The sequence below is a fragment of the Peromyscus leucopus genome, chromosome 8b (genome assembly GCF_004664715.2).
Source record: "Peromyscus leucopus breed LL Stock chromosome 8b, UCI_PerLeu_2.1, whole genome shotgun sequence".
NCBI lineage: Eukaryota > Metazoa > Chordata > Mammalia > Rodentia > Cricetidae > Peromyscus > Peromyscus leucopus.
The window spans coordinates 68,221,821-68,248,918 of NC_051086.1; the positions used below are offsets into that span (position 1 = coordinate 68,221,821).

Below are 27,098 nucleotides of genomic sequence, written 5' to 3' on the forward strand. Positions count from 1 at the left end.
CTTTGCCAACTGGCAATGATTTTAAATTACAGAAGGACACGGGCTATGAGTAAGGCAGATATAGACACTTGTTTCATAAAATTCATGTGATCCTCCTGCCTCAAGACTCCTGAGTGCTCAAAAACAAGTACACATCAGCATGACCCACAGAACCTGGTTTCTCTAGTTTTGAATCCTGAAACAAGAGCCAGAATAGGATCTCAGAAGAAAGCCAATGTGATGGAACAAGAAAATTTTGACTCTCTCTGACTTAAATTCATTTCTCAAATGAATTCTGTAATCATCTGCACCCATGTGCACACATGAAGATGATTCATGACCAAGATCTCTGCTCAAGATTCTATTCTTTTTTTTTTTTTTTTTTTTTTTTTTTAAGATTTGTTTATTTATTATGTACACAGTGTTCTGTCTGCATGTATGCCTGCCGGCCAGAAGAGAGCACCAAGATCTCGTTATAGATGGTTGTGAGCCACCATGTGGGTGCTGGGAATTGAACTCAGGACCTCTAGAAGAGCAGCCAGTGCTCTTAATCTCTGAGCCATCTCTCTAGCCCGATTCTATCCTTCTTGCCTGAGGGCTACATCCATAATGTAAAAGAGTGAGATGCTGGCAACTCCTAGTCGACAATCCCGTAAACTCAGTGTTCCTAGGCAAACTATGTCCTCTCTAATCCGGGTTAACAACATCATCATTCAGAGAGTCACCTAGGCTCAACCTCAGTTAATTCCAACTTCTTCCTAGTTCCCTCTATTAAATATGAAACCAACTATTGTAGCTGATAGTGCTAAAAAGCATTCCACTATCTTTTGTAGGTCCTTTCATTTCAGTGTCCTTTCCCCTGGTTTAAGTTGCCTGAATTATTATTATTATTATTATTATTATTATTATTATCATTAATATTATTTTATGAGTATGGTATAGAAGAGAGAAGAAACATTTTAAGATAAAAGATGGCTCTAGGGTTCAAAGTGCTTCTTGATCTTTTAGAGGACTTGAATTCAGACCCAGCACCCACATTGGGTATCTTACAAATGGCTGTAACTCCAGCTCTAGGAGATCCAATGTTCTCTTCCGGCCTTTGTAAGCACCTGCATTCATATGCACATACCTATATATACACATACCTAAAAACAAAATAAATCTTTAAAAAAGAGCAAGGGGTAACTAGGAAATGAATCCATCAGTCAAGTGCTTGCTATGTAACCATGAGGACCTGAGTCTGGATCCCCAGTACCCACATAAAAAGATGGCTTTGGTATCCTGCACATATAACCCCAGAGCCAAAGGGCATGAGAGGTGGATCTCAGAGGCATACTTGCTAGTCAGTCTAGCAAAATTGGCAAGCTCCAGGTTCAGGTTCAGTGAGAGACCTGCTTCACAAAAGAAAGGGGTTGGGGCAACAGAGGAAGAAATTTGGTTTCAACCTCTAGGCTCTATACATGTTCTCATGAGTAAGTACATCTGTACACACATGCACATCCCATGCACACACACTACAGGTGAAGGAGGCTCATTACATTGCTTAGGCTAGTCTTGAATTCTTGTGCTTGTACAATCTTCCTGCCTCTGCCTCCCTAGAAGATGGAAATAGTAGTGACTACAGGCACACACTAACCTGCCTATGTCCTATTATTTCTGTCTTACACTTCTATTTTATTTATCCTTGCAACTATCATGTATTATTTTTACTGCATTCAGGCTTTCCTGGCCCAATAGAAGATGATTATGTTTCTTTAAGAAAACACGTTAGAGGATTTTTAAGCTCACAAGGTTAGCAGGCCGTAAGACCAACAAGTCACATTAATTCACTCTAACTTCACGAATGCTTTGAAAATGGACATACAGAAATTTAAAAATTAACTCAAAATGGATTGAAGATACAGATATTAAAACCTAAATCTACAAATCTCTTACAATATAGAAGGAATATATTACAGCATTGGACTAGGCAACAATTTCTTGGATATGTTATCAAAGCACAACAAAAGCAAAATATACAACAGGACATTAAACTTAAAAACTTCTAAGCTGGTCTAGAGATGGCTCAGCAGTTAAGAGCACTGGTTGTTCTTCCAGAGGATCTGAGTTCAATTCCCCCCCCAACCCACATGGCCACTCACAACTGACTGTAACTTCAGTTCCAGGGGATTCAACACACTCACACAGACATAAATGCAAGCAAAACATCAATGCACGTAAAATAAAAATAAATCATTTTTTAAAAAAAGAAAAAGCTGGAGATGGCTCAGCAATTCAGAGTACTTGCTGCTCCCAGAGGACTGGAGTTCAGTTCCCAGCACCCACAAAGTAACTCATAACTGTCTCTAACTCCCAATTCCAGCAATCTGATGCCTCTTCTAACCTCCATGAGACTCCTGCATACACGTAATGTGCACACACTACTAAAATAAATAAATATTAAGAAAAAAGAGGAAGCCAGGAGGTAGTGGCACACACCTTTAATCCCATCACTGGGGAGACCGAGGCAGGCAGATATCTGAGTCTGAGACCAGTCTGGTCTATAGAATGAGTTTCAAGACAGCCAGAGCTACACAGAGAAACCCTGTTTCTAAAAACCAAAGAAAGAAAAAGAGCCAACAGTGGACAAGCAACCACAGAATCAGGGAATATATCTGGATAGGGATTAATATCCAGAATATAAATAATTCCAATAAGCTAAATATGGTGACCTACACCTGTAATCCCAACACAGAGGAAACCAAGTCTAGCCTACACAAATGTTGTATCAACACACACACACACACACACACACACACACACACACACACACACACTCTTACTTATATACAGCCAAGTATGTTTCTTAAGCCAGGCATAGTAGGTGCATGCCTAAAATCCTAGTATACTCAGGAGTCAGAAGCAGAAGGATTATTCCAAGTTCAAGGCCAGCCTAGTCTACAATTCAAGTTCTATGCCAAACAGGCTACACTAATGGTTTAAAAAAATTCTCAGTGTTGGGGATTTAGCTCAGTGGTAGAGCACTTGTCTAGCAAGCACAAGGCCCTGGGTTTGATCCTCAGGGGGAAAAAAAAAAAAAAAATCCTCAAAAGAATCTTACCTCTTAGCCATACACAGTGGCACACACCTTTAGTCCCAGCACTTGGGAGGCAGAGGCAGGCAGATCTCTGTGAGTTCCAGAACAGCCAGAGCTACATAGTGACACCCGATCTCAAAACCAAAACAAAACAAAAAAAAAAAGAATTACCCACCCTCCCCAACATTTGAGACAGGATATCACTACGTAGCCCCGGCTAGCCTGGGACTCACTATTTAGAAAGCAAGATGGGGTCAAACATGCAGAACAGAGTTCTGTTTCTGTATCCCAAGCACTGGGATTATAGACCATGCCAGGCCCAAAGAAACCCAATTTAAACAAGCAGGTCTGTGGAAGCTCACATGGCCTCAGGGTTACATTTTTTCAGAGATGATACGTCTGAAGACTGGTTAGAATGTATGTGGTCAGGAGAAAGTGAAGGATTTGGATTATGGCTGGATCATTAAAGTACATGCCAAGCAGTTATAGTTATATCAGAAGGGCTTTGGAAAGTCATTGAAGAGTTTAATGTGGGGAAAAAGTGCTATTAGATTTGAGAGTGAGTTAGGAGATACACACATGGCCAGTAAGCATATGAGAAGATCTTCAGCATCACCAATGCAAAGTCAAAACCACAATTAGTGCCATCATTCCTAAGATAATCACTATTAATAAACCAAAAGGGAAACACAACCCAGATGAAAAACCAGTGGTCGTAGGAACGTAAAGAAACTACTGCTACATGCTGTAGATAGGAACATCAAAAAACACACTTCGATCAGTGGTGCATGCCTTTAATCCTAAACACTCAGGAGGCAGAGGCAGGCAGATCTCTGTGAGTTCAAGGCCAGTCTGGTCTACAGAGAGATTTCCAGGCCAGTCAGGGAAATGTAGTAAAAGTCTGTTTTTAATTAAAAAATAAATAAATAAATAAATAAATAAATAAATAAATAAATAAAAAGACAGACCACTATGGAAGCCAGGATGGAGGTTCCTCAAAATAAAAACTACAAGGGCTGGTGAGACGGCTCAGTGGGTAAATGTGCTTGCTTCCAAGCCTGGAGACCCAAGTTTAACTTTTCGGACCCACATGGTAGAAGGGAACTAACTTCTAGAAGTTATCCTCTGACCTCTGCATGCACTCTATGGTATGTGCATGCCTACACCACACCAGTACAAATAAATGAAAAATAATTAAAAAAAAAAAAAAAAAAAAAAAACTACCGTATGACTGAGAAATCCCACTTCTAGGTTTCTTCCTTTGCAGGCCCACATTCACAATAGCAATATTCAAGACAGTCAAGATATGGAAATAATCTAGATGGTTCATCAATGGATGAATAAAGGAAATGCGTTCTATATATATTTGACGTTATTCAACTTTAAGATGGAGGATAGCTGGGTATATATGATGGTATGTGATTACAACCCTCACTACTTGAGAGACTGAAACAGGAGGAACACTTGGGCCTAGGAGCTTGATGCCAGCCTGAGCAATATGGCAAGACCATATTGGAAGGAAGGAAGGGAGGGAGGGAGGGAGGGAAGAAGGAAAGAAGGGAGGGAGGGAGGAAGGAATGAATGGAAGAAGGGAGGAAGGAAGGGAGGGAGGGAGGGAAGGGAGGAAGTAAGGGAGGGAAGGGAGGAAGGGAGGGAGGAGGGAAGATGGGAGGGAGGGAGGAAGGAAGGAAGGGAGGGAGGAAGGGAGGAAAGAAGGGAGAGAGGGAGGAAGGGAGGAAGGGAGGGAGGAAGGGAGGAAAGAAGGGAGAGAAGGAGGAAGGGAGGGAGGAAGGGAGGAAGGAAGGGAGGGAGGAAGGAAGGGAGGGAGGGAGGAGAAAGAAGGGAGAGAGGGAGGAAGGAGGAAGGGAGGGAGGAAGGGAGGAAAGAAGGGAGAGAGGGAGGAAGGGAGGAAGGGAGGAAAGAAGGGAGAGAAGGAGGAAGGGAGGGAGGAAGGGAGGAAGGAAGGGAGGGAGGAAGGAAGAGAGGGAGGAAGGAAGGGAGGGAAGGGAGGGAGGGAGGAAGGAAGGGAGGAGGAAGGAAGAGAGGGAGGAAGGAAGGGAGGAAGGGAGGAAGGGAGGAGGAAGGAAGGGAGGAAGGGAGGGATGGATGGAGGGAGGGATGGATGGAGGAGGAGGGATGGAGGGAGGGGGAGGAAGGGAGGGAGGGAGGGAGGGGAGGGAAGGGAAAGAAGGAGGGAGGAGAGGGTCTGCAAGATGGCTGGGCAAGTGTCAGAGCATACGTTGTAGAGGTCAGAATAAAACTTTCGAGAGTCAGGTCTCTCCTGTGAAGGTTCTGGGCTGTCAGGCTTGATGACAAGCACAGACTGAGACAGGAACAGGAGAGAGACAGGAAAGGAAGGGAAACAGTATATAATAAGGCCATTTAGAAACCAACTGAAACTGAAGAGCCGAGCAGTGATAAGGCTCTGCAAATACTCTGACACTTACTACACTGTCGAATACCATCCTAAGTAAACTTCCCTATGCTGTCAGTCCTCACAATTTAATCTCATCCCATAGCAAACCCTGTATTAATCCTGTAATTATTTTTGTTAAAAACAGAGGCACAGGGAGCCTGGGAAGATGACTTAGGAGTTAAGAACACTTGTTGCTCTTACAGAGGACCCAGGTTTGGTTCTCAGCACCTACATCAGGTGACTAACAGCTGTTTGTAACTCCAATCCAGGGCATCCAATGCCCTCTTCTGGCTTCCATAAGCACCTACACACGTGGTACACAAATATACACTCAAATACATATAAACACACATAAAATAAGAAACCTGAGATGACTCAGGGGTAAAGATTGCCCTGCAGTCCTAGTAACCTGAGTTCAGACCCTAGACCCCATGTAAAGGTGGAAGGAAAAAAGTGAGTCCTGACCACCACACAAAAGCTGTGGCATGTGCATCCATGCAAAAGAATTAGTATATATATATATACAAAAGAAAATTGTCACAAAATTTTAATGGATAGAACAAATTCTATGCAACTTCAATTTCTCCTTTTAACATATAAAATTATTCTTCTAATCCAAATTTCTTCTTACTCTTAAGATATTTATAAAACAGACTCTGTATCTCCTTATTAAAATAAAACCAAAACACAGGAAATTTCATAACACTAGTTTATTTTATGACCCCAAAGACACCTTCTGGGTAAACTGATTCATACTTAAAGAGATAGGACAAACATTTTTCTATCTAGTTAGTCTCCTGTCCCAAATCCAAATAATCAATACATTGTCTACTTTTTGATAATGAACAAAAAGACAAAAATGAGAAGGTTTATAAGTAAAAAAGGAATAGAACTGAGTATGTAGTTCATTAGTTTGTTGCCATTTAAACACCAATTTTGTTAACACCTGTTTTTATAATTGTTTTTTTTTTTTTTAAGATTTTTTTAAACATGTATTTATTTATTACGTATACAGTGTTCTGCCTGCACACCAGAAGAGGGCACCAGATCTCATTATAAATGGTTGTAAGCCACCATGTGGTTGCTGGGAATTGAACTCATGACCTGTGGAAGAACAGACAGTGCTCTTAACCTCTGAGCCATCTCTCCAGCTCCTATAATTGTTTTTTAAAATGAATCCAAAGTAATTATCTGTTCCAAAGCCAAGTGTAGCAAATTTGCAACAACAGAACCCACCTCAATAACAATGCCATCACTAGATGGTTCCTTTACCAGTTTCTCTCCTTTTCTAAGGGATTCCAAATGCTAATGGCACTTAGGAAATTCCTTTGTAATACTCCCCCAAAAAGGAAAAATTTGTGGTTACATGAAACAAATATATTCTAACTCTATTTAAAGGTTCTAAAAAATGATTACAGAAGAAGTATTTCAAATTAGGAAATGAAAAGCTTTTTAGGTGAAAGAGGGTCTCTTGTATCCCAGGCTGCCTTGAACTCATGACCCCCTTGCCTTTACCTCCCAAGTGCTGGGATTACAATCTTGTTTAACCATTCCCAGTTTATGCTGGGTTGGGGATCAAACCCAGAGCTCATACATGCTAGGCAGGTACTTTACCATCTGAACCACAATTCTAGTCCAAAAAGCTGATAATTTAATTTTGAAAATGTATCAAATATGATTTTAACACCAACTCAGTAATATTATTCTTTCTAAAGTGATTAACCATAACCTTCAACAGGTTAAATCAACCCATATTTCATGGAAGACCAATCTGGAATAAGCAATAAAAATTTACAAAAAAAAACCCAAACAAACAAACAAACAAACAAAAACAGGAGAGATGGTTTCCAGGGTTAAGAACAAACACTACTCTTGCAAGACTAGGTTTTGATTCCCAGCAACTGTCAGGGAGCCCACAACTGCCTACAGCTCTAGCTCTAGGGGTCCCAATAACTCTCCAAGCTGCATATACACACACAATAAACACTGGGTATGAGGGTCTACGGCTGTAGTCCCAGTACTTCAGGACAGCCAAGACTACACAGAAAGACCTTGTCTCAAAAAAAAAAAATAAGTAGTTATAATAATAAACCTTTAAAAAGAAGAAAGAGATAAGAAGGCTAACATTCAAAGCCACCTCATAAAGAAATTGCCTACTCTGACCCCTAGTGCCAGACATTAACAGGAAGCATACTAGAATACTATTACACAAAGGAAGGCAGTAATAGGCCACTCTGAATGATGGACACCTAAGATACCCTCCCCATTATATCATAGCGACCTTTGCACTTACTTACCTGTGCTTTCGCAGATACGTTTCTAGTGTTTCTAAGAGACAGCTGGAGTCAATTAAAACTACTTCATCCCTGCATTCCTGGGACATTAGTTCCCATACATCCATCCAACATCCTCTGTAAGAAGAATCAACATTAGTGAAAAGGAGGCATCCATGAGGTCACAGGTTTAAAAGGGCAGAATAAAGGATTGCTGGGTTTTACCTGGCTGCTCCCTGGAAAGGTCCGTAATGGAAAATGATCCTACACTTGCTGTCCTTCCTGTGGTCTTCACTACTCCTCTTATCTGTACTGTACTTCTCTGAACTGACACTGCTACTGCTCCCCTCACTGCAGTACAGTACGGTACAAAGCTTAGTGACACTGATAACCTGGAGAAATAACTGCTACGGTCTATGTTAACATCATGAATTCTTTAACATATTAAAATGTTAGTAAGATAAGTCTGCAAATGTGAATCGATTATTATTTACTCTTAATATATTGTTATTTAATGTGTTTCACATGTTTACATCAAACACTTGACTATCAAGTTTACTTGATACAATTAAACATTATTTACAGTTATAAAATATAAACTGGTTTATATATTGAATATTTTACAAGCAAATATACTTGAAATGTTCTAAGCCAAAATGGCATTTAAAAAGTTAGTCTTTTCACCTACTAAACATGGATCAATCTTTAACCAATTGAAAATTCTCTATTTAATGTGATCATTAAATGATTACTGTTTAAGGCACTCTTATTTATAGCTAGCTGATGGCAACAAAACTTATCTACCTTCACATTTCCAAGTAGCCATGAAAGTCATATATTAATCTAACAAAATATGTAAGCTTATACTTAATGAAATTAGCACACTAAGATGCACTCTATACAGCCTAAATTAGTAGGAATTCTACACACAGAATTTCTTTAAACTTTACTGAGAACTTCCCAGATCCTCCTCCCCAACTATTTTCAGTGTGGCATTGGTCATGCATTTTGCTGTGTGGCAGATGTGCATTCCTACAGAAATGTCTATCTATATTCCAGTCAAGGATACTCTTCTAGATTTTTTTTTTTTTTTTTTTTTTTTTTTTTTGCTAATTCTGAACAACTGGATCCTGCCTGATCTTCTGCAGGTCTCATTATAATCCTAGAAATTCAATGTCATACTTGCTTAAGATGGAAAAACCCGAGTTTTTTCATAGCTAAATATTTCTCAACTCCTGGCTTAACATCGTGTCATTATACAATTCAGCACTTTAACCCCACTAAGGGGGAAGGGCCAAACCAAGGTTCAAGTCTACCTACTCTAACAACGAAATGCCAACTCCTACTCTATCTTTTGCATGTTAAAAACTCTCTCTCAATTCTCATACTCCTCTTTGATAGTTAAGTTTAAGTGACCTACCACTCAAATCAGATCTAGGCCTTATGCCTCAAGTGACTCAAGACATACTTTCTGAAGAATCCTTCCAAGTCACTTCCTCCTTCTGCTCCTGTACTTTCCAGATGGCTTATCCTACTACAAACTTGTACTCATTTTCTATTCACTCCAATCTGCTTCCACTCAACCACCAGCTCTGCTCATCATCAGTGCTGTTAAACCAGCGTCTACGATGGGATCCTCAGTGACCCAGGAACATTCAATACAGCCTCAGCTTCCTCCTACCCATCTGACCATACTCACTCAATTTTCTGATCAGCGGCTTCTTTTGCACCATTAACCAGAATCTCCCAGCATTCTTTGCTCTTGATCTACTTTCTCTCTACATGATTTTACATACTGCTTTCTCATATTACCCTTAATCACTAACTACTGACCTGTAAGTTTGGCCCAGTTCTTTCAGATACCAAACTTCCAGACAGAAAATAACTAGAATTTACATGCATAGCTAAAAGAACTCTCAGTAAAGGTGACCAAAGCACTGCTCTTTATTAAGTTGAAACCCAGTGAGTGTTCTTTCCTTAGAAAAAAGTTTAGTTAAAAACTACAACAAGCCAGGCGAAGGTGGCGCACGCCTTTAATCCCAGCATTCGGGAGGCAGAGCCAGGTGGATCTCTGTGAGTTCAAGGCCAGCCTGGTCTACAGAGTGAGATCCAGGACAGGCACCAAAGCTACACAGAGAAACCAAGTCTCGAGGAAAAAGAAAAAAAAAAAAACCTACCAACAAAAATCTGAGGCTGGGAAACAGCGAAGAACATAAAATGAGGGTTTCCAACAGCAAATAACTGGAAGCCTTTGAAGGTACTCTACTTACTCCAGGCATTCTGACTACACAGACTATAATCACTGACTACCACCTACATACACTAAGGAGCAACCAGCCACCTTTATTAAGTAACACTACTTAAGATCAACTACCTCCATTTATATTGATTTCATATTCAATAAACAATCTTCAAAACACATTTGACGTTCCATGTAGAGAAGCTGTACCTGAAAGGGAACATGAAAGCTGTGGACATTTTTTTTTGGTAAGCTACATGATAGGAAGATGTAGCTACTTGTCCATTCAATAGACGTAGATATCTGACAAAGCAAGTCACTGCAAACAAGAGTTAGAAGCTGGAGCAAAACAGGAAGAACTGGTCTTCCCAGGAAAACAGCACTGAGAACAGATATGCAAGATGCTGGGCTATCTCCTGCTTTTTATTAGTCCTCAATAAAGTACAAGCATAAAGAGGCCAAAGTGGAACTCAGTAGTGAGGCCCTGGGTTCAATCCTCAGAACCACAAAATAAAAACAAACAACAACAAAACCAAAGAGAAAGAGGAGGAAGAGGAGGAAAAGAAAACAAAACCAGAAGGCAGACCTTTTTACTAGGCCATACTGCTCAGGTCATTTTCTAATGGGAAAATTAAGACTGAAATGACTATTTAGAGAAGAGCCCTCTAAGGAACGATACAGATAAAAAAAAAAAAAAAAAAAAAAAAAGATACAGCTAGCCAGTCCATGCCTGCTGTCTCAGCACTAGGGAGGTACGGACAGGGTCAGGAGCGCAAGGTAATCTTCCACTATACAAACTATACAGAAAGTTCAAGGCCAGCCAGGGCTACATGAGACTCTGCCTCCAAGCAACAACAACAGCAACAAAATTCCACAAGAGTGTAAAATAACTTAGGAACTACCATAGGCTATACAGACCTTTGTTGGTTTCACGGTACCCAGTACTTAGATACTATGAAATATGTAGCTCTTGTTTAGATCCTACCTCACAACAAGCCAATGCAAAAAGATACCTATATGCACAATAAGGAATCTGAGTATCAACTGGGTATTACGTTATTATAGTTACCTCTATTGTTAATGTAGTTAATACCCATTGTGGGCATGCAAATGTTCATCTGCTTTAGAGATGCATGTGAATGGAGAATAGCAGGATGCCCTGAACTTCCTTTAAAATACTTCAGCAAAGAAAAAGGCAGATAGATGAATGAAAAATGAAAATGTTTCAAAGTTTGGTAAGTACTGAATCTGAGTACGACACACAGAGTGGGAGGAGGACTCTCTGCAGTCTCCATTTGTGCTCAGGAGGCTGAGGTTGATGGATCACTTACTTGATCCTGACTAGCTTAGGCAACATACTGAGATATGCTATCTCAAATAGTAAGTCTCTACTTCATGGCCTTTCTACTTCTCTGTATTTAACAGCTTTCGTGATGTTTTGTTTATTTTTGAGAGACAATATCTCCCTATGTAGCCCTAACTAGCCTAGAACTTGCTATGTAGACCAGGCTGGCCTCAAACTCATGGGGATTCACCTGCTTCTCTTTCTAAGTGTTGTGCTACACACCAGGCCCTGATAAAATATTTTAAAAATATTTTCCCTGGACATAGGAAAACCTGGATATCTGTGTCTTTATGTTAAAAAAGGGAAAATGTCTATAAAATGGTTCCAATGACATTCAGCTATAAGTTAACCTAGAACAGTTTTATATCACCTTATTCTCCACCAAACAAAAATTTCTTTTAAAACTCCCTTTAAATCATGCTGACTCTCCTCCTCAAGTAATTATTAGGGGCAAACCAGCACTGTGCATCCAATGAAGAAAACTGAAAATTAATTACGCAAGTACACACCACCATAAGTGATTAAGATTTTTTTAAATCCTTAATAAATTAGGGAAACCTATAAATAAGACAAAAATAATTTAAACATGATGGTTACAGATAAAAGAATATTACTACTTTGAAAACTTTAAAATTAGTGACATAAATTTCTCAAAAATTTTATCTCCTGGTGAAACATATTTAAGGAAAAACTTGAAAGTCAGTGACCTTACAGTTTCAATGCAGAAAGACCAATAGAAACCAAGAACATGTTTATTTTGACATATGTCAGAATGTAATCCAATTAACACAACTAGCAATGTGTTACCCTTTTTGCTAAATAAGACCAACATTTATACATATATACCTAGTATCAATGAAGCATTTTAGTATTCACTTCTACTTACCCCAAAGGTTTAGGTTTGTGTGTATCTAAGGAGTGCAACTGACATCGCTTGTTCTTCTTACTTTTTGGAATAGCATCTATCATATCATTTAGTTTGGACCTAGTAAAAAATAAACCATTAAAAGTTTGTTGTTTCTCTTTCAAAATTTAAAAATATCTATTACCAGCCTTTTTGGTTTTTTTTTTTTTTTTGGGGGGGGGGGGTTCGAGACAAGGTTTCTCTGTGTAGCTTCAGAGCCTGGACTGGAACTCCCTTTGTAGACCAGGCTGGCCTCGAACTCAGAGATCCACCGTGATCCAAGTGCTGGGATTAAAGGAGTGCGTCACCACCTACAGCCTGCCTTTATGTGAGAAGTATATTTAGCAGTATTACAGAGACAACACCTATCCTGAATATGCCTTCAGTAAACTCTTACGCAAAGCAGTCTACACTAATTTTCCCTCTCCATTTCTAGCCAGTCCACCTAGAAGAAACCTACTTTACTCAGTGCCCTCTTTCCCTGGACTACAACTCTTATCCTGGTTCCTACCATGTGTCTGACACTCTGACATTTTAGAGACTGCTTACGACTTTTACTCATCTTCCTTTGCTCAAATGTTATATATAAATATATACTATCTTAGAGAGGTCAACACAGAAATTTTATATGAATACACAATGTTGGACTGGCAAGATGGCTCATAGGTAAAGGAACTTGCTGCCAAACCTGATGATTTGGGACTCACAAGGTAGAACTGACTCCCTAAAGTTGTCCACTGACCTCCACAAATGAGCTATTGCATGTGAGCACACATAAATAAATAAATGTAAAATATATAGAGTGAATGTGTATACACAGAAAGAATATGTATATGTAACAATACTCCATACATCCTACATCCAACCAATTAGCAAAGCTTCTCAACTAACTTTTATATATATCTACAATCCTATCACTTACACCCTTGTCAAACATACCAATCTCTAGTTAATCAATTTCAATTTCCCAAATGGTTCCACACTGCCACTGTTACATTCTAGACTTCACTTGGCAACAAGACTAACCCTTTTATATCGTATCAGATTATGTTATTCCTTTGTTCAAAACCCTCCAAAGCTTTTTTTTTTTTTTTTCAAGCAGTTAGAATCCAAAGTCCTGCTAGAGCTATAGCTCAGAGGTGGAGAGCACTTGCCTAATAAACATGAGGTCCTGGATTAATCTGCCAAACTTCAAAAATGAATAAAAATAAAAGTCTCTACCACCACCTCCAAACAGAAGAGCCTTTGGGTTTGGTCTTTCAATTCCTTTTCCTACTGATATTTAGTAAATGATATCCAATTAAAATCTCTAACTTAACTCTGAAAAACTGCTCCCTAATCTTGCCCCATATCTTAGTAAAAGGCAATCACCTTTTTTTTACACTTTAAAAAATAATTTGTCTTAATTACATTTATACATGTATGTCTGCATGCACACATGTGAGTTCAAGTACATGTGGAGGTCAGAGGACAACTTTTGCAAGTTGGTTCTTTCCTTAAACCATGAGGGTCCTGGAGATCCCACTAAGCCATTAGTCTTGACAAGAAGTATCTTGGTCTGCCTATACTTTATACCACAAATCTAAGAATCATTACTGAAGCCATCCCTCCCCTTATCAATCTATATAAGAAACCTATTGACTCAGTTCTCAAAGTATTTCAGGATGCCATCATTTCTTGGTGTCTTTATCACCTGTAACCCAAGTCACTTTTCCCATTTATCATTAAACAACGGTTTCTGTTTTTATGCCTACCTTGCACTCTCTTCACTTTATTCTCAATACGAAGGTCACTGTAGGCCAAATTTCAAGTCAGACTGTGTTGCTCATCTGCTTAAAACTCTGCAAAGCTTCCAGTCTACTCAGAGTAACCATCTCAGCATGACCTATAAGGCACTACCACGAGTGAACTTTTATCACTCTTCTGATCTCATCTTTTATTACTGTTCTCTTTACTCATCTGGCTTCAGCAACAGCCAACATGGTCTCCTTGCTGTTCCTCAGATATGTCAAGTTCTAACCTGTGACCCTTTATGCTTGCTGTTCCTTTTGTATCTTCATCAGGACAGACATAGGGCTCCCTCACTTACTTTATTCGTCTGTTTATTAGAAGGGCATTCCCAGCTGACACTCTTCATAGTAATTTAATCCGCTCACTCTCTTACTGTTGCCCATCTTACTGTTTTCTTCATAATTTATACTCAATCAACTATTTATTTCCTTACTGTATACCTCTCTCCACACGAGAGCAGAAACTAGAAGCTACTCAATGAAACTGCTGAATTCAATCTTTGACTAGACAAAATAAGGAGGGAAGACTCCATTGTTATCAAGCTGTTTAAAATTAACTATGTTATTAACCAGTTGTTTCTTAATTAACTATACTTACCCATGTACATAAAATAATGTATAAAGCTTCTTTGCATCAGTCATGCAGCTTCGAGTCAGAGAGAGTACTCCCTTGGGCCCTACTGTCAGGGGTTCAAGGGCAGGATTTCCAGACTCTACAAGCTGAGAAAAGAGGCGTTCCACACTGCGACGACAACCAACACATGGGACAAGCTGAGAAAGTGCACTCAGGACTTCACGTGATGTTACCACCATGGCAATACTTAGATCTTGTTGCTTAAGCATACTATGTCGCTGAAAGGGAAAAAGAAAAATGAATACTTCTTAAGACATAAAATTACTTTTTTACTATTGTTTGGTTTCCATCCTTGGAAAAACACAAGGCCTACCTTACCTATACAGAAGAAGCCTTCAATGTGTAACTATACTAGTGTACATGAATGTAATCTGCTGGTTACAACAGGAAGAAAAATGAATGGGAACCCCAGCAGTAGAGAAATGGGCAAAACACGGATAAGGAATTTCTACTTCAGGAAGTTAACAGCTAAGTTACAATTAACACTCCCAGGACAGGGTTTTTCTGTATAACAGCTCTAGCTGTCCTAGAACTCCATTTGTAGATCAGGCTGGCCTCCAACTCACAGAGATCTGCCTGCCTCTGCCTCCTAAGTGCTGGGATTAAAGATGCGCAATACCACTGCTCGGCTTAGTTATATTATTTTTGAGTATTTGAAAATTATCTTATTTCTAAACAAAAAAATAAAAATCAGAAAATTCATATTACAGGATTAACTTTTTAAAAAAGAAACAAGTATGTGTGTGTGGAGGGGGGGGGTAGAGATCAAACCCAGGCGTTATACATGTTGGGTAAACATTCTGGCACCAACTGATAACCCTGGCCCCAACACGTTTTAATAAAATGTTGCAAACCCTATCTTGTAAAAACTAGGAAAGATGACCTGTTAAAATCAAAGACTTTTGAACCTATAAAATGTGAATGAAACCCAATTCTTTCACATGACTAATCTATAAATCAGATAGATAACTACATTTACTACAACAGTAAAAAATGAAATCAACTTCAGTGCACTATTAATACCTAGGGAGAAGCCTAGGTAAAAAAAAAATTAGAAGCTACTGTGTGTTGGGACAAGCCTTTAATCCTAGTACATGGGGGACAGAAGCAAGCAGATTTCTGAGTTCAAGCCCAGCCTATTGTACATCGAGTTCCACTAAACAGTGAGATCTGGTCTCAAAATCACAAATAACAAAAAAATTAGAAGTCAAAGCTAAATGTTACAAGGTTTAAAACACACACATGCATGACTAAAACAGTGACTCTAAAACTTTACCTGAATAAATTGCTTTAGTTGTGCACCGTTATTTTGATGCCCATCGAGATTTAAAACATTGTCAGGAAATTCCATCACCATCTTAAAAGGCAAACAAAACAGAAATCACTCATAAGATCCTTCAGACACATTCTACAGCATACTTTATAAACAATCAGAAACATCTATAAAGCTAGACTGTCTCCTGCAAAAGGGGGTTTTAATAATCAGTATACGATTTTTCCTATTTTTAAATTTAGTATATGTGTACACATGCACACACATGCACTCGGAGGTAAGAGGATACATTGCAGGAGTCAGCTCTTTAATTCTACCAAATGAACTTTAGGGATCAAATTCAATCTTCCAGTCTTGTTGGATAGTACCTTTACCCATTTAGCTACCTTGCTGGCCTAAAGTATACAAATTTCTAAAGCCAGACACAGTGCAGCCATTAGGAACACAAAGGCACTGAAGTCAAATACACAGCTGGAACCCAGGCTGTCACTTAGTATCTATGTCAAGACTCTGGACAAGTTAGTGAACCTATTTCCTTAACTGTGAAATAAGATTTAGTAATAACTTCTAATATCTACTTAAACACAGCAGTTGTAAGAATTAAGATATAATTTCTAAAGTGGCAATGACCAATAATATTTAGTCAGATAAACCAATTTAGTTAGTTCCCTGTAACTGCGGACTCAATAAGAGTATGTCTGTTAAAATACATTTGGGGCTAGTGCCCTGGCTCAAGTGGGCAAAGGTGCTTGCCACCAAGCCTGATCATCTGAGTTTGAGCCCTGGAACTCAAAGGGTGAAAGGAGGAGAATAAACTACAAATTGTCTTCTAACCTCTCCATGTTCACTGCGGCATATCTGCCCCATCCCCCACCCTCTCAAGTGAATAAAAAAATTTGGTGGGAAAAATACCAAACTAATACATGTTTGAAGCTGAGATACAGCTCAGCAGCAGAGCACTAGCTTAGCTAGTACTAACAGAACCTACCTACTGAAGGCTCTAGGTTTAATTCCCAACTCCACAAAACAAAATCTATTTATGTAACTTAGAACACAGTACTGAGCATTTAGTAAAGGTATGTGCTACGTATGATAAAAAAGGATGCACTGAGGAATTTATTCAGTTATAAAAACCCACTACCAGAGGAATTTAGGAGGAATGGGAATTAGCAATTTCACTGATCTATGACATTACAATTTTTTTTTTTTTTTTTTGGATTTTTTTTTTTTTGGTTTTTTCGAGACAGGGTTTCCCTGTGTAGCTTTGTGCCTTTCCTGGAACTCACTCTGTAGACCAGGCTGGCCTCGAACTCACAGAGATCCGCCTGCCTCTGCCTCCCGAGTGCTGGGATTAAAGGTGTGCGTCGCCGCCGCCACCACCCGGCAACATTACAAATTTTAAAATCCATTAAGTGAAGGGAGGGCTGAAGAGATGGCTCAGTGGTTAGGAACACAAACTGTTCTTCCAGGGGACCTTTACATTCCCAGCACCAACATCAAGCAACTCAAAAGCCTACAACTCCAGCTCCAAGGTGACCCAATGCCTATTATGATGGTACTATACTCATGTGCTGCGTGAGTATGTACACATATTTTTTTAATCCATGAAGTTATATATTACCAAGGAAACTTGTTCTCACAAAGGACCTGAATTCCATTCCAGCACTCACATGATGGCTCACAACTGTCTATTAACTCCAATTTCAGGGGATCCAACACCCTCTTTTAACCTGAAGGCACCAGGCACACATATGGTGCATAGATAATGTGAGCAAAATACTCATATACTATATATATATTTCATGCCTGTCTTAACTGAAACAATGTAAAAGATATCAAACATACTATACAAGGACAAACTATTTCTAGATAACAAAGGCCTCAAATTCCTATACACCCAAAAAAGTTGAGTCCAGATAAAGAGAATCATTTGAAGCAAAAACAAGAATAGCAAACTCCACTTCATTGAATATTGCCTTAAAAAGATCCTTCCCAGGTTCAGGGTATAAAGTAGATATGTGCTTGCTTAACATGTACAAAGCCCTGGGTTCAATCCCCAGCACTGCACACATCCTCATGTTCATAATCCTCTAATCCCAGAATCTAAGGCAGAAAGATCAGAAGTTCAAGGTCATCTTCAGCTCAATGGAGATAGGCTACTTGAGACATTGCCTAAAAAACCCTCTCCTCCAACTAGCACCATGAGACTCTGCTTCTTTAACAGAGATGACTATTATTTTCTTCTCTTCACAATACATGGGGGTCCTCAATAGACAAAAGAAAATAAGCAGTTGTTTTATTTCTTCTGAATTTGATAAAAGAATACTGTTAGGTGAAACAAGAGAAATGGGTATTAGATAGACTAACCATCCAAAGGAGTTCAGTTTTACAGATTCAAAACCGCATAGATAACTTTGCATGTATACAACTTATCTTACAGAAAAAAAAGTTGCTGTATGTGTAACAAATGTTTTTCCTTACATGTTCATATCTTTTCTCAAATCTGTATTTTTTTATGTATTTGTTTTGGTTAAGGTAGGGTCTCATGCAACCAAAGCTGGCCTTGAATTCCTGATCCTTCTGCCTCTATCTCCCACGTTCCAAGATTACAGTCATAAGCCCCTGTGTGGTTTTCTTTTCCAAGTGTATTATAATGCACAAATACTACTTATTATCAAGAGGAAGTCAGTGTTCCCTGCTTCTAATTCTACAATAATTTTATCACTTTTCAACACATATTTCCATTTCAATAGTTTTTATTGTTTGCAAAGTTTCTTCTGTAAGTATATATAAAATGCCCAAATCTCACAATTTCAAGGCTCAATTACCCAATTTTCAGGTTTATCAATCACAGTATCTTATTTCTACTTTCTTTTCAGCTGTCTCTTTACTTTCCCCAAATCCTGGTGGTAATGACACTTACTGCAGCTGCAATATTTACTAGGTATATTCTAAGCACTCTGATATCACTTTACTAACACTACGATGCAAAATTGAAGTCACTCATCTAATGCTGTAGCCATAAATAATCTGTTGAGAATCACTTCAATTAACAAACAAAATATCTAATAATGTGTGTTGTCCATTGTATTTACTGTAGTCAAACTTATTTAAATTTTAAAGAATAATCCTGGTATTAGAAACCTTGGTCCAAGCTAGACATGATGGTACATGCTTATAATCCCAGCACACAGGAGGCTGAAGCAGGAAAATCATGGCTTTGAGGCCAACCTGGGTTACACAGAAAAACCTACCTTATGCCCCTACTTCATGAGCATCATCATTAAGAAATCCTGGTCCTGAAAACTAAAACTAAAAATAGTTAATAGGCTAGAGATGTGGCTCTTGCCTACCATGAACAAGGCCCAAGGATTGGCCCCCAGCATTGAAAACAGTTCAATTAACTCACATGTTTTTCGGAATCACCTCACAGGGTTTAAGACTAAGGAATTTGAATGTCAAGCTAGACTTACAGTCTGGAGTACAGCACTTGTCTAATGTGAGTGGTCTTGGGTTCAGGCTCCAGAGTACAACAAAAGAAAATAAAATTAGGTGGAAGTAAGAGAACCTAACATTAAGACCTATCAGTCGACCTTTGAAAAATTACAATTATCGAGTGGCTTAAGAGGCTGAAGAAAAAGGATCAAAAGTTCAGCCAGGGCCAGTGAGAGCAAGATGGCTCAGCAGGTTAAATAAAGCACTTTTGTTGCCAAGCCTGATGACACAAGTTCAATCCCTAGGACCCCATTAGGGAAGAAACAACTCCCAAGTTGTCCTCTGACCTCTACACATATGGAGTGGGGTGGGATACACATGCTCATACACACAGACACAGGTACAAATAAATATATGCAGGTTTAGGGACAGTCTAGCCATCCTACTGAAACCACATCTCAAAATTTAAAGGCGGTTGAGTGGGAGGATGGCAATTGAGAGATAGCTCAGCAGAGGATCCAGTTTGATTCCCAACACCAATACAGTGGCTCACAAATATGTGTAACTCTAGTTCTAAGAGATCAGACCCCCTCTTCCGGCTGACAAGAGCACCAGACATACACATGGTGCACAGACAAACATGTAGGCAAAATAACCACACACATAAAAATAAAAACCTTTTTAAAGGGATGGGGATGTTCACTCCAGTAGTAGAGCATTTGCATAGCATATGGAAAACACTGGGTTCAAACACCAGTAAAATATACACACATATGCTACACATACAAAGGAACAGTAGAACAAATACACAGGTGTCAACACTCTCACATAAATGTTGAAATCAAATCCATTACAGAGTCCTTCCTGAACTGGACGCTTTGCTTTCTCTTGAACATCCATCCATCCGTTTGAACCACAGACTTGACCCTAAATAACTACCTCATCCTTGCCTTTCAAACATTTAGGATAACAGCTTTTTACTGTATTTTTTTAGTCAACTACTGTATGTCACTTAATGTTTTAAGAGAACGGTAAGAAAAGGGAAGGCAAAGAGGCCACTAGCACTATTTTCTCCATTCTTTCAAACCACTTCCTTGACTTCATCTTAGAGTCTAGGTTACCTAAAGGAAGACAGCCCTGTAAAGGACTTGAGGTGTGGTTTCACAGAGGAATCATTAGTGTTCAGCTGCATGATGAGGATGCCTATCCAGAGCCATCCAAAAATAGAACAAGTCATTGCACAGCAATTACTGCTTTGTAAAGTTTATTGCATCCATTACTGACTTTCACTCTTAAGCATCTGTCCCAGTTTTACCTGACCACACACACAAAAAAAAATTGGTTGCAAACCATTCTCATGAGCTCTAACCAACACAATTAAGTTTGTATTTATCAAAATTAATGTCACTTTGGTTTTATTCTTTTGTGTCATTATTCACAAAACTATTTTTAACATGCATCACCCCTAGGAAAGTTAAATATTAAAGAGCTAAAAGAAAATTCTAAATATTAAACTTGTAGCAAATGCTAAACTCCTAATCCCTCAATGTTACCATTTTTTTCCTTTTAGGCTCATCCAAGGTTAAAAACTATCAACTTCTAGTCCACTTATTATTTTGTATGGGAAGGGGGGGGGACATATGCATGCCAGAGATACTTGCTTAGAGGTCAGAGGACAACTTGCAGGAGTCAGTTCTTCCCTTCTACCATGTTATTTCCCAAGGATGGAATTCACATCACACTTGGCAGCAACCACCTTTACCCACTAAGCTATTCTGTCACCCCAGTTTAGTCCATTTGGATCAATTTGAATTAAAAGGGTTGTCTTCTAGAAACATAGTAATTCAACAACACGAATCAAGAAACTTATAAAATGTTCTAATCCTTCAGTAAGTATACTTCCAAAAGCTCAATGGGAAAATAAACGGCTCAATGCATTGTCCATATTCCTGCAATATTATTCATAGCAAAAATTAGAAGCCAGGCTTCACGAAGGATATAATGGAGAATCATACAGTTTATATAACCATTAAAAATGACAAAAGGAGTGGTACACATCTTCAGTCCTAGCATTCCAGAGGCTGAGATAGGAGGATCATTTAAGCCCAGGAATTTGAGACCATCAAGACGGCATCTTTTTTTTGTTGTTCTTTTGTTTTTTGTTTTTCGAGACAGGGTTTCTCTGTGTAGCTTTGCATTTTCCTGAAACTAACTCTGTAGCCCAGGCTGGCCTCGAACTCACAGAGAGATCCACCTTCCTCTGCCTCCTGAGTGCTGGGATTAAAGGTGTGCGCCACCACCACCTGGCTAAGACCCCATCTTAAAAAAGATGAGAGGGCCATCAAAATGACTTAGTGGGTAAAGGTGCTTGCTGTCAGGCCTGACGACCTGTCTTCCATTCCCAAACCTACAGTGGAAGAAGTGACCCTGTACACTGTCCTCTGACTTCCACATGTGTACCTTGGCATACACACCTATGCACAATGAATAAACGCATACATGTTTTTTAAAGCAAAGTATAAAATGTTCCAGTGTAGCTCACCTTGGGCTGTGTGCAGTGATAACTAGAACTCTAACGCTGCTTCTCTCTGAGGCATAAAGTTAGAATAATTGGTTTTGTGGTTATTTGTTAAGATTTAATAAGGACTTTTTCATTTGTTTGTTTGTTTTTCAAGACAGGGTTTCTCAGTGTATCCCTAGCTGTCCTGGAACTCGCTCTGTAGACCAGGCTGGCCTGGAACTCACAGAGATCTGCCTGCCTCTGCCTCCTGAGAGCTGGAATTAAAGGCGTGCGCCTGCGCTGCTGCCGTCACCACCTAGCAGGACTACATATTTTAATTGTTTGTTCCTTTTCTTTTTTTAAATCCTGGAGGAGGGAGAGATGGCTTAGTGGTTAAGAGTATGCACTGCTCTTGCAGAGGATCACAGTTCCTGAGGGATCCAATGCCTCTTCTGACCTCCTCAGGCTCCTACCCATAAGGCTCCATACACTCAGGCACACACACATATACATCAAATAAAAATATTTTTAGTCTTGCTGAAAGAAACTAATTCTTCAAAAATATATCTAAAATAAAATCTGTATTCTTCCTGTCAGCTATTTTATACTTCTAATATACTATGGCTACACAACCTGATACTTTCCTAAATAGTATATCAATTGATAAGTTTACTTATTTACTTAGGACTTATCTCAACTATACCTGTATAGTAATATACTAAAGTGTTCAAAACCACTGAAGTACCATAGGGACCCTTTAAATGTGAATACAACATGTAACAAAAGAAGCTTCGAAGATGAGCTGTGGCAACTCACGCCTTTAATCTCAGCACTCAAAAAGCAGAGGCAGGCAGATCTCTGAGTTCTCCTGGTATACAAAGCAAGTTCCAGGGCAGCAGCCTGACAACCTGGGCTGTCAAAAAACCCTGTCTGGAAAAAGACACACACACACACACACACACACACACACACACACACACACACACACGAGAAAGAAAGAGAGAAAGAAAGAGAGAGAGAAAGAAAGAAAGAAAGGCTTCTTCACATACAAATATCTTAATTTCACTTTATTCACCTAAGTTAAAAATCACCAGTTTTAAATTTTAACTAAGGCTAAAATTCTTACTATCTCTGCTAAAATGATAAAGCTGTAAACTATAAACATTGTAACTAGACTAACATCTATCTGCAAACAAGATTTCCAAAACCATTTACTCAAAGATCACAAGGTTCCCCTTTGGGTCCCTAGGAACAAAGATCAAATCTAGTTAGCTCCAGGCACACACTGTCATCCACTATCAATGGACCGATACAGAACACACACCCCTGCTTCCTCTTCCCACTTCCCTCCCAACAGGTGTTTTGTTCTGCATTCTCCCTTTAACTGGGATTGATAAGAATGATCTTGGAAAGAAGCCCGAGTCTCTAACTATGGCATAGCTTTAAGTGAATTTTCACTAACATTCATTCATTAACAGCATTCAATGATGGTGTACAACTTTCCAAGACAAACTAACAAAATTCATTTCTTAATGACAAAAATCCATTCCTAAGCAAGGAAAATTTATACCTACTATTTTGAGATATTTAAATAAACTTAAATTGTGTCTTGTAACAAGTCTATATAATACAAGAAAAGCAAAATTCAGATCCCCAGTACACGGCAAAAGCAGTGTGACACTAAACCGCAATGCAAGCTTATCTATGAAATAACTTGGGAATTCACATCATTGGTAAGAATGTAACACATACTAGTCACTTGAAAGTGCTTCATAAAGTATGTATTGATTAATGTGCTGCATTCAAACTGAAGGTGGTTATGTGAAAGTAAGTTGCCTTAAAATTTCTAGAACACAGTATTTACAATGGTGTTCCCTGTTTTCATACTATATATTCAACAGTACCATCCAATCCTGAGGATTGGGGGGAAAGTGCGCGCCCACACAGAAGGTGGCAATCAGTGTTTTAGAAGGCTGAACACTGAAGGGGGTTGTAGGTGAAAGGGGACAGAAGGGGATAACAAATGAACTACGATCAAACGTTGTCACATTAAGAAAGAAATCATTTAATTGGTCAGTGTTCTAGTTTGGTGTTTTTTTTAAACTATTTTAAATACAAGTCCATTATAATTATAATGCAAGAAAATAAGAAACCACAACCAGTACATACAAGTATTTCTAAATCAACATAAATTCTACTTTATGTCAAGTCAAATCATTCTACCATGTCTTGTAAAAAAAAAAAAAAAAAAAAACCACGCTTTCCCTTGCAAAGTTCTAGCGAAGTGAAGCAGTCAATAGCTCAGCTAATCCTTTAAAAGTACTGCAGCTCTTAACTGAGACTGGCCAAAAGAAAGGCACAGACTGACCGCTCTACAATGACTTGCATTTTATATAAAATGTTAAAACCTTCTTGATACCTGCAAAAAAATTTTCAGGAAGAGAAGGGCTCTGCCCTTGAATGGCAAGAAAAGCCAAAGGTTTAGAGGATGAAGCCACGGGCGCATCAGATCACAACCGGGGGAGTGGATGATCCAAGAGCGTCAGCATCAAAATGCAGATTTCAAAACTCGTGCAGAAAGGGTCCATTTCATTCTTTAAACCGTGGCAAGCAACTGCACTCATTTCCTGCTCAGAATCAACTCAAATTTCTGCCATTTCCTTTTAAAGGAAATAGTACTGCAACACAGGGTAGAGGGTCGGCAATGGTATACCAACACCAAGTCTTAAAACAACGATCTCCCCACGTTTGTGTCTTTACACTGACAATGAGCAGTCGGCTTGTCATCCTACCTTTACACATTCAATAATTTGGTCTTTGAAAAAAGGATACTTGTAAACTAAATAACGCCAAGAAGGCCCATTTTGAAGAGTCATGGTTTAACACAATCATTTCCAGAATTATAACACACTAGGCAATACGAGACGTATTTTAGTGGAATCCTCACTGTGCAAGAGAATGTCACCCTGCCCTCAGGAATTACGTGCGTGTAGTGACAGCTAGAGTGTTAAAATAGGAAACACACAGGTAGCAATGCAGCTGCGACATTTCCAGACAATTAGGCCTCCCGGAGGGTAAGTGGCCTGCTTCTGTAGGGGGTAGGCCCTAAACGTGAACGCCCCAGCTCCTCCAACCCTTCCTCTCCTAGGCGCGTGCTTAGGCAAAGCAGCGTCTCAAAGGCAGGGGTGAAGGCCCGGGGCTCGGCAAGGGAGGAAGGACCTGAGGAGGGGACCTCAAAATGCGTCCGGGGCTCTGGGCTCGGGGCCCGCCAAGGGTACCGAGGGGTTCACTGCAAAGGCGAGTTCGTGGGGCCTGTGGGAGAGAAGGCGGCCTCGCCTAGGAGTTGCAACACACTCTTTCTCCAGTGCGCAGCGCTCGGCCTGGGGGAGGGGAAGGAGGGGAAACAGCTGCCAGGGGAGCAGCGGGCCCAACCCGGCCCGGCCCGCTCACCGTGAGGGTGTCGTCTATGTAGAGGGGGATCTGCCTCCTCTCGAAGGGGAACTCCTCCTCCCCGTCCCTGCACACAGCCACCAGTCGCGCCATCGTCCCCGACGCTGCCGTTGCCACCGTCACCACCTCCTCCCAGCTGCCGCTGCCGCTGCCGCTGCTGCCGCCGCCGCTCCTGCCGCTGCCGCCTCCTCCCAGCTCCTGCCTGCAACAGCCAAACCCCGCGAGCGTAAGCACCCGCCACCTCGCAGCACATTCGCCACGGGGGGGGAGAAGGGGGGGCCGCGGAGCAAGAGAGGACGGGAGAGCCGCGCTGCGTTTCCCATCACCCGATTCCACACGCGCTCAGCCAATCAGTGCCCCGCAGCACCGGGACCCGCCCCCTCGCGCCGCCTGCCCTCCCCCACCCACCGGACCCCCCCCCCCAACCCGCCCGCCCGCCCGCCCGCCGGCCTCCAGTCAGGGTCCAAAGGAGAGGCGGAAAAGGACCTGCTGGCCCCGGGACGGCCCCGCCCAGCTCGGGAGTCGGGGCTCCGGGAGCTCATCCCCGCCTGGGCTCCACGACCCATGCCCACACCCCCCGCCACTGACCCCCTTCTCCCCGCTCGGAGCGCCCCGCCCAGGCGGGACCCCGGGCTGCAGTTGCCCGGCGCCACCCCGCCCCTGGGAGGGGTCGATCCCGCCTCTGCTCTGCAGAGTTCGGGGGTGGGGGCGAGCGGGGACCCGGTCCTCACCCGGGTCGGAGGAGGGCTCTTGGTTCCGACCTTCACGGACTTCGTGGACGCCTCCCTGACCCCCACCTCTGCTCCCCGTTACCGGCTGACGAGGCCCGCGTCAGGGCCGGCCTGGGCGGGAGCGCGGCTGCGAATGCCGTTTCCTCTCCAGGCTCAGTCAGCCGCTCGCGCCACGGGGAGTGTGGGAGGGAGGGCGGGGGACGTGGGGAGGGTGGGGCTGGGAGGGGCCGCGAACTCCGGGCGGGGCCTGCCTCTTCTCGCGAGACCGCGGCTGCCCCCCCTCTCTCGGGTCCCGAGTTTCGAAATCTGCGTGTGGTGGTGGTGGTGGCGGCGGAGTGGGGGGGGGGAACTCCCCGTGCAAACGCGCGGTGCCCCGGATTTACCAAAACGAGCGTGAAACAGAGCCAGTAGGGAGGCTGAGCAGGGGTAGCCTGGGTCTCTCGGTCCGTGCCGAACTAGGATCTGTTCTCCCGAGGGCGGAGGGTGGGCGGACAGCGTGGGGCCGGGCCCAGAGAGGACTTAGGTCAGTGGTGAGGAGCTGAGGCCGTCGAGGTCAATGAGAACGGACAGTGGGAAGAGAACATCTGGCCGCGGGTTCCAGGATTTGACACAGCCGGACTTCCACGACCACGGAAGATTGGAAGAACGGGCTCTGCTACCCTGATTGACCCGGAGCTGGCCGCCTTACCGGGGACTGCGTCAAGATCTCCGAGAAGATGGATACGTGCCGAATTTGTTGATACAAATAGAGACAAAATTGAACAGTAGTCTATGTGTACGTTCTGACCAGAGGAACTTCTTGAGTTAATATTAACTTAGGGACTCCCTTGGGCAAAGTACTGGTAGTGACCAAAGGCCCTTCCGTATGACTGTCTTCGGAGAACCAGAGCTGCTGTAAAGACAATTCCTCCGCGCTCTGCCCGCTGCCACGTTCTCAGGTCCTACTCTGGGGAGGTCCGTTGTAAAGCCCAAAGGATGGGAATTGTTTTGTCTTGACTGTTTTAATGATAAATCCATTCGCTGCTTGTACAACTGCCTGATCTTAAGGATAGA

General features: G+C 41.2%; 1 protein-coding gene across 8 annotated transcripts in view; it reads right to left on the minus strand.

Annotated features, from left to right (window-relative positions):
* The window catches only part of Ggnbp2 (gametogenetin binding protein 2), a 37,245-nt gene extending 11,022 nt beyond the window's left edge, over positions 1 to 26,223 (minus strand). For 2 of the 8 annotated variants that reach the window (XM_037201372.1, XM_037201370.1), the window contains exons 1-7: positions 26,076 to 26,223; positions 25,315 to 25,516; positions 15,933 to 16,013; positions 14,621 to 14,874; positions 12,215 to 12,313; positions 7,970 to 8,095; positions 7,769 to 7,882 (exon numbers count right to left, since the gene is read on the minus strand). In XM_037201372.1, coding sequence (XP_037057267.1) covers positions 7,769 to 7,882; positions 7,970 to 8,095; positions 12,215 to 12,313; positions 14,621 to 14,874; positions 15,933 to 16,013; positions 25,315 to 25,407 — 767 coding nt within the window. In that variant the 5' untranslated portion in view covers positions 25,408 to 25,516; positions 26,076 to 26,223. Of the gene's footprint in view, positions 1 to 7,768; positions 7,883 to 7,969; positions 8,096 to 12,214; positions 12,314 to 14,620; positions 14,875 to 15,932; positions 16,014 to 25,314; positions 25,517 to 26,045 lie in introns of all 8 variants that reach the window. The other 6 variants (XM_037201371.1, XM_028890559.2, XM_028890558.2 and 3 more) reach the window with 4 other exon arrangements.
* Positions 26,224 to 27,098: the final 875 nt, after the last annotated feature.